An 8,979-nucleotide genomic window follows, 5' to 3' on the forward strand; every position below is an offset into this window, starting at 1 on the left:
GAAGCAATGTTCCGCCAGCGGTGGCTCAGTGCGGCGACTACTGTGGGAAACTTGGTTTGGAAGTGAGGGGGATGATGGACGGTAGGGTGGGAGAGTAACAGGTGCGAGCGAGTACACAGTTCGGTTAAGCGGTCGTTCGGTTGACCGACGTTCGGATAATCGACGCTCTACTGTACTTTAATTTCTTCTTGCAAGTGCTCGATATGTTAGTCAGCTGCTCTGGAACTAATTGAGATAACATTTCGCAAGAAAAGAAGTCCTTCACAAGTTATTCTTTAATTGCACAAAAATCGACAGTTCCTAAAATGTATTTTGTTCTTTCTAATAATAAGGAATATTTTGATTTGATTTTTTTTTAGTTTAACATCCTGTTCAGCAGCGAAGTTATGTGAGACGTGGACTTAATTATCAACGTGGAGTCCGAACCACGTGAGCTCCCCGGGGAATCGAGCCCCGGTCTCCCACGTCAAAGGCGTTTACGCTAACCGCTTAGCCACGAAGGAGCTCAGTAAGGAATTTTGCAGTATAATATAGGAGTTTAGGGGTGTACATATACAGTTTTGTATATACAATTCAATTTATTAAATTTAGCATAATTCTAGATTTTAGGATTATTTTGTATAACTGAAATGTAGAGTCACTAAGTATTGCTGAGTTTTGATATATTCCAAGAAAGTGAAAACTGTACTTAATGGCAGCGAGCATGTTTCAGGAAGGTGCAAAAGTATTTCTTTAAATGTCGTAGCATATGCTTGTAGTATTCACTGTCATTCTAAGAATAATAACATATATAATAGCATGCGTGGAATTAAAAATAAGTTGTTCATTAATTTGCAGTTTCAATATAACTTTTGCAAAACAAGCCCCATTATTCATTACTATGATTATTTGATTAATATTATCCTTTCTGTTTATTTGTTTTGCAAATTTATTAACCCTTTTAAGTTTTTTCGGTCGTTTTCGACCGATATTGTAGTGTCTTAAAGATTCGATTAAAAGAGTACCAAGAATGCTATTTAGTTTCGTTTTTTTTTAATTTTTCAAGAGAGGAGGCATTCAAGAAAGCCTTGGAAGGGTCTATATGCTTCCGAGCGTCAGAACATAGGGGGATATGACGTCATCAATTTACAAATTCCCTTTTTTTTAGGGAGGTATAACTTCAACATTTTTTGGTGAGCTTCTCTTTAATCCTAGAATCCTAATATTTTCTATAAACAATCAGTGGACCCATTAGTTTTTATGGGAATTTTTTCGGATCTCTTTGTCAACATAGAAGGGGGATTCAGAGGGACAAAATGGTAAAGAAGGGATATTTTTGACCAAAAATCCCACTTTCGCGATTCTTGCTCCACTCGTCTACATGATAGGGACATTTGAGTGGTACTTTCTGAAAGCCTACTTGATTATGAAGAGAACGACGTATGTATCATTATCCTACGATAATTAGGGACGTGTCAGGAAATTTTTGAAGTTTGTATAGTATCCTTGGGAAATTTCGGAAATATTCGCAGAAGAGGAAAATATTTTTCCCGCCCTTAGTATTGAAGATAGGAGATTGGTATTTGGCACACGTAATTAGTACCATAAGTAACATTTTTGAAGTGATTTTCAGATCTCTATGTTAACCCAGGGCCGCGCCAGAGGGTCCCAAAACGGGGAAAAAGGGCTTTTTCTCCAAAAATCAATATTTTCCTCACTTGTAACCTCATTAGGAACGTCCTAGGGACATGCTGGTGATACCATCTAAAAGCCTACTCTATTCTAAAGAGAACTACGTATGTATCATCATCCTACGATAATTAGGGACGTGTCAGGAAATTTTTGAAGTTTGTATAGTATCCTTGGGAAATTTCAGAAATATTCGCAGAAGAGGAAAATAACCTGAATTTTTCCCGTCCTTAGTATTGAAGATAGGAAATTGGTATTTAGCACAAGTAATTAGTACGCTACGTAGTATTTTTGAAAGTAATTTCCATATCTCTATGTTTACCCAGGGCCGCACCAGAGGGCCCCAAAACGGGAAAAAAGGGATTTTTAAGTAACAATCCCTATTTTACTCAATTTTTCCCTCCTTAGGGACGTCCGAGGGACATGAGGGTAATACAATCTGGAAGCCTACTCTATTCTGAAGAGAATGGCGTATGAATCGTGATCCTACGATAATTAGGGACGTGTCAAGAAATTTTTGAAATTTATATAGGGTATTCTGGGACATTCTGGGAATATTCGCAGAAAAGGAAAATATTTTTCCCGTCCTTAGTGTTGAAGATCGGAGATTGGTATTTGGCATAAGCAATTAGTACACTACGTAGTATTTTTGAAAGTGATTTCTGGATCTGTATATTTACCCAGGGCCGCGCCAAAGGGCTCCAAACCGGGAAAAAAGGAATTTTTTCAACAATTTTTCCGTCCTTAGGGATGTCCGAGGGACATCGGGTAATACCATCTGAAAGGATACTCTATTCTGAGAAAAACGAGGTATGAACCATGATCCTATGGTAAATAGGGATAACACTGTCGCTGCTTATCTGAGACTCACGAAAAACACCGAAAAAGGCAAGAATTTAAAAGGGTTAAATATGCCTCTAATCTGATCACACAATTTTCCACACAGATATTCATGAGCAAGGAATCAAATCGCTTCTTACACCTTCGTTGTTTAAGAGTACAAAGGGCTAGTGTCTACTTGCGTTTCTCTTGTCAATTTACTTAATAAAATATGAAATACGATATACGGTATTTTAACTGAAAAAGATAGTATCCTATTAGTTATACAACCTTTCGTCAAACAAAGTGTTACAAGTAACCAGGAAAACTAACATTGATATCAAATATTCAGATCATGTCTTTCCCCCCACAGACACTTTTAACGTCTAACCTCCGCCACTGCCCACAGATGATTGAACCTGGAACACACGCATGGAAAGCATTAGCGCTAGCAAATTAGCTATGAAGAGGTACAGCATACCATAATAGTCAAGAATGAAAGCAAAAAATAAGAAGCGGAAACGACAGACTGTACGATAATAATACTTTTACAATTTTAATTTCACACTATTTATTTCGAGACTTTCGAGACTTTCGAGACGAGACCGAGATTTGGTCCTCGAGACCGAGACCGAGATCGAGACAAGCATCTATTGACCGAGACGAGACCGAGACCGAGACGGCGATTTTTGACTCGAGACGAGACCGAGACCGAGACCGCTATTTATCAACCGAGACGAGACCGAGACTGTACAAAGTCTCGTCTCGTCTCGTCTCGATACCATCCCTAGTTGCTACCTTAAAATTCATGCCAAGGAAACCAACTATTTTACATCCGGAAACATGTTTTATAGATTATTAAATCAGTGTTTCTGCGTAATGCAGTTTTGCCCTTAATTGGAGAGCTATATGAATACATATTTCAATAATTGAAATGTAGAAAATGAAAGAAAGGAACGCTTGACTTATATTCTTGAATAAGGACTGCAATGAGATCTAGGAAAATTGAGCATATGGCAGGAACGTTCAAATTCCTGGCACAAATCTTTTGTGTTCTTACATTACTCATTTCTTCTCGTATTGTCGTCAGCTTGTTGCAGCCAGTTGATATTTCGCTATCTATTCTCATAATAGATACGAATTCCTCCAATTGCCAGTGCTTGATTTTATCATATTCTCGCTTTTTGATGTAAGTCACGGAGAGGATGCCAAGAACTTCAAGATGAGATATATGATAATAATTGGGTAAATTAAAAATAAATTTCGCAAAATGAGGAACAGATGATTGAATTACTGAGGTTCAACAATAAATTTAATTGAGGTGAAATAAGTGTTATTCGAGTTAATTTGAAGAGAGTATAGGAAGTGTTACAAAAATGTCATTTTGAAGAGAACATAGGAATTATATTACAGTTGTAACTTTATTGCAACTGAAGTGCATAATTTCGTTATTTTATTACAGATTTAGGTACAGAACGTAGATGAAGTTTTGTTTGTAATCTTGTAAATGAAATGCAACATACATAGAGTAATTTGGGAGGAAGTGAACATCGTAAGAATGAAAGTGAAAAAAAATCTTATACAGAAATGCTAGTACGGCTGATTGACAATTATATATGAATAGGATAGCCCTTCTCCATTCTGAAAATAAAGTATGGTTCATACCGTGTCTATAGTAAAGTGCACAGAGATAAATGAATCATACAGGGTAAATTATTCACTTCATACTACACGTGGGGGTGAAGTAAATATACAAATGGGGGGAAGTGATGAGAAGTGTCCTCAACATAAAGTAAATAGCAAAATATAGACTGCTATATAATGAGTATATAGCTAAAGAAGAACACCTACATGATGTAAAGATACATAAGCTATTGCCGTAGAAATGCTTTAGAAGTACATAGACATACCAACTCGAGATCGTGTCGAAAATAACATCTGGTGCTGATTGAGTTGTCTGAGCTTGCAAGAAAGAGGACAGTATTTCTGTTCCTAATAGGTCTTGAAACCAGATTTCTCCTATATGAGACTGTGGTTTGAAGCAATGTTTGTTTCAGAAAAGAATGTTCCGAGGAAGCAGTATCAGGTATGTGTTAGTAGTATTTGTAGGGGTATACATACACACAATATGAAATGACTAATAGGACTATTAACATCACCCAAAAATGTTAGTCACTTTTCACCACCTCGTCGTCTTTTTTCAAAACAATGTTTTGTAGCTGTACGTTCGCAAAATATTGAGGCACACATACATGCATGCGTACCTAATAATCGCCTCATGCTGCTGTGGAAGTATTGGCAACAACACGATTACTTGAGGAAAGAATTATCCTAGTTTCTTACTGTTTCATATTACAGTAGCAACTAAAAAGGCTACAAATCTACTCACCTTCCCTGCTGTTCCTGCTAGCTGTATTCAATAGTTCGATTCTTTCCTCTTTACACTACTTTCTTCGTCAGCCCCCAGGCTCAATACTACATATGCAGAGGCTTTGCAAAGTCAGCGCCGATCATGCTTTGTTGCCACATATCATTAACCTTAACTCTATTCACTTCACCCCTATGGTCACTTCACCCCGAATTACTCTAATCATAAAAATGGTGGGTAGATAAGTTCAAACGGGGTGTAACAAATGTTGAAGATTCGCTACGTCCAGGACACTCTGTTTGTGGAGTCACGAGGAGCAACATTTCGAGAGTTCATAAGTTAATACGGAAAACAGGCGTATTACATCCGTTTGAATTTATGTGCTCACTTGTACACTTGTATTCGAATCAAATACCTTTCATCATATTGCACTGTCGTCCAACGGTGAATTTCAATTGGTTTTAATCCTTCATGACACTCAGCTTCTCCACGTTGGTGTAAACTTGTAAGGGTGAAGCCATTTTACTTCACTTATTTCCAGCATGTGGTTTGCAAGGCAGGCGTGCCAGACCCATGTGATAATAGTTTTAGAACACCACTCAAACATAACAAAGAAGCACAAACTTTGTCGAAGTTTTGCATTTTTATACAATATTCCGGTTATTTATTGAATGGACCTTCTATTTCTGGACTTTTGGAACCTATGGCAATTTGAACCTATCACATATGAAGTATGGCATCCATCGGCTATAATACTACCCGGGGATGGGGGAAGAAAGAGAGCAACCTGATATCATTATCTTTCGTATCATTATGTTACGTACCATCCTCGCCATTTGTCAGATGTGAATGAGAAAAATCCAGGAAACCATTACTGAGGATCGCTGTCTGAAAAAAGTTTTTTTTAGACCTTTCGATCGAGTGTCCCCTACCGAAAATCAAACTTGGGATCGCTCACATCAAGACAAGAGTGTTAGCGACTAAGCCACAGGAAAACATCTCATCTACTGTGAGAGAATGTTATAGACAAAACGTCCAATGTTTATAAATCATGAAAGGTTAAACATAAAAGGAAGAAACAAATATTGAGATAGGGAAACGTCATAGGGCACATTTAATGGAAGGCACTGTTATTCACAGGTTTCCCTATCTTGGGCACTGGGGGCCAGTCTAAAATCTCAAATGGGACGTGTGTGATTGAATATATCATGGAAAATGAAACAATTGTTGTAGGATTTTTATTTTCGTGCGGAGCACCATTTATAAAATGGGTACCTTTAATTTTTTTGTTCTTGTACAGAAGCTATTAACAAAATGACAGAGGCGAGATAAGATAAAAACGAAGCAGATATGATTATACGAAAATTCGTACAAACACGTAAAGCTGTTGAGCCTGAAGTAAACTGAAACAGAAACAGAGAACAGTAAATATATCCTACACGAAACTATCATAGAAAACTAAGAACTGAAGCTTTCCTGGTGGCGAATATTATAAAAATGTTCCCGAGAAATCAGCCAGGTGAAGTCCGACGATAGAGCCGCCGTTTCAAGAACTGACATCGTTCTCGTCTTCAGGGCGATTATACTGAGACCAGTTCGTGTGTGCTATATATATGAGTGGCAAGTGGGGGGTTAAGAATCCGTGTCTCTGATTGGATGGTCTACAGCTTTACGTGATTGGTCGTATTCATATATGCTTTCTTTATGACTGGTGTCCATGTCTGGGTGAATTGAAACTCTGTATCCCTGTTGATATTGTTGGGTTCTTGTAGTATGGCTGGACCGTCTGGCTAAGTACCTCACCTCTCTTCTTCAACCACTGGTAGGACAGTGTGAACACCACGTCAAGAATTCATATGAATTCGTGGAAACATTGACACCATACGCATCTCTTCAGACGACATCCTAGTCAGTTTTGATGTAGTCTCTCTGTTTACCAGAGTTCCAGTACAAGACAAGTTAAATTTACTCAGTGAGCACTTCCCGCCGGAGATTGTTGATTTATTCAAGATCACATTAAGTTCCACATATTTCCGCTTCGACGGCCAGTACTATGAACAAACGGACGGCGTTGCTATGGTGTCACCTCTCACCAGCAGTGGAAAACTTTTTAATTCAAAGCTTTGACCAGAAAGCACTAGAATCAGCACAATTAAAGCCATCGTGTTTCAATAGGTATGTTGATGATACTTTTGTCATCTACCCTCATGGGAGAAATGAACTGCAATCGTTCCTTGAATTTCTCGACAATCAACACAGCAACATCAAGTTTACCATGGAAATAGAAACAGGAGGCTCCATACCATTTCTAGACATCCTCATTCGTCGCAAACCTGATAGAAGTCTGGACCACAGTGTTTACAGAAAACCTACCCACACTGCCCTTTATCTTAATGGAAACAGATTTCACCATAAATCACAGCGCAATACAGTCATCAGTACGCTTGCATTTAGAGTAAAAGCCATCTCGGACCAAGAAAGCTTCTCCAGTGAATTTGAACATCTCAAGAAGACTTTACTGCAGAATGGATACAAGGAAGATGACATTCGATTGGTTCTGAAAAGGACGTTTTCCAGTAAAAAGACCACCACAGAATCTAAAGATTTAGTTAACATTGCAGCTCTGCCCTACTTTGGGAAACTATCTGGAAAAATTACAATAATCATGAAGAGACACATCAAAACCATACACAGACCGCCATTAAATATCAGAAAACTACTCCGTCCAGTTAAAGACGATATGGGTCTTAAAACACCAGGAATATACTGCATTCCCTGCGAATGCGGGAAAACTTACATTGGACAAACAGGACGAACAATAGAACATCGATGCAAGGAGCATGAGAGATACATCAAGCTGTTTTATCCGAAGAAATCAGCCCTGGCGGAGCATAGTATAACGGAAGGACATAGAAGTTTATTTTCAGACACTAAAATTATTTCAAAGAGGACCACTGGGAAAGGATAATTAAAGAATCTCTTGCCATACAACAAGAACCCAACAATATCAAAAGGGTACAGGATTTCAACTCAGCCAGACATGGACACCAGTCATAAAGAAAGCATATATGAATACGACCAATCAGCCTCAAGCTATAGACCATCCAGTTAGAGACACGGATTCTTAACCCCGCCCCCCACTTACCACTCCTATATATAGTACACACGAACTGGTCTCCGTATAATCGCCCTGAAGACGAGAACGATGTCAGTTCCTGAAACGTTGGATCTATCGTCCGACTTCACCTGGCTGATATCCCGAGAACATCTCTATAACATAGAAAACTAGTTTTTTTTTCATTATCTTTCCAATGATCTTTCAAGAGATATTCCTTCCCTTTTAAATTTTTTGGAGCAACCATTAGTATTTCATGATAGAGGGCTCTGTGACACAATCAGTGCACTTCATTTAATGTCCCATACCATATTTTCTTTCACAATTTTTGTTTAATATGTCTTCAACCGTTTGTAGTTTATTAGCGTTTCAACTTTCATCTGAAAGAAACTGTATATAGGGTGTTTCAAAACAACACTGGCAACGTTTGGAAAGTGATTCCTGACACGAAGATAAGACAAAAAGTATAGACCAATCTGGGTGCACAAATGCTTCCTTTCCGAGTTATAGGCTGCCGAAAATATGAAACAAATGAAATTTAAAAGCCCGTACCTCCAAAACTATAGGACCTACCAAGATGTCACATAGGAACTTTGTAAGATATAAAAAACATACATGTTTCAGAATCCTAAGGTACACAAGCAATAATTTTTATAGAGGGAGTTTGGCTACGGGCATATAATTTGAAGTGTTCACCAACTACCTCTATAAAAATTGTTGCGGAAGTACCTTAGGATTACGAAACATGGATATTTGGATACGGCACATACTAGTTCCTAAGTGAAATCTTGATCCGACTACGGTAGGTCCCATAGTTTTGGAGCCATGGACCTTAAAAGTTAATTTTTTCATGTTTTCGGCAGCCTATAGCTTCGAAAGGAAGCATTTGTACACCTAGGTTTGTCTATACCTTTTTGGTCTTATCTTGGTATCAGGAATCACCTCCTAAACGTTGTCGGAGTTGTTTAGAAACACTTTGTATATATATATATATATATATATATATATA

The 8,979-nt window shown here is 38.1% G+C and overlaps 1 protein-coding gene across 1 annotated transcript; it reads left to right on the forward strand.

Moving 5' to 3' along the window:
* Positions 1-6,908: 6,908 nt before the first annotated feature.
* LOC145692605 (uncharacterized) lies at positions 6,909-7,823 on the forward strand. Its single transcript, XM_081767927.1, has one exon. It carries the CDS (start codon positions 6,909-6,911, stop codon positions 7,821-7,823), a length of 915 nt encoding a protein of 304 aa, XP_081624053.1.
* Positions 7,824-8,979: the final 1,156 nt, after the last annotated feature.

The sequence above is a fragment of the Thermobia domestica genome, chromosome 8, assembly GCF_964235325.1.
Source record: "Thermobia domestica chromosome 8, izTheDome1.hap1.1, whole genome shotgun sequence".
Classification (NCBI taxonomy): domain Eukaryota; kingdom Metazoa; phylum Arthropoda; class Insecta; order Zygentoma; family Lepismatidae; genus Thermobia; species Thermobia domestica.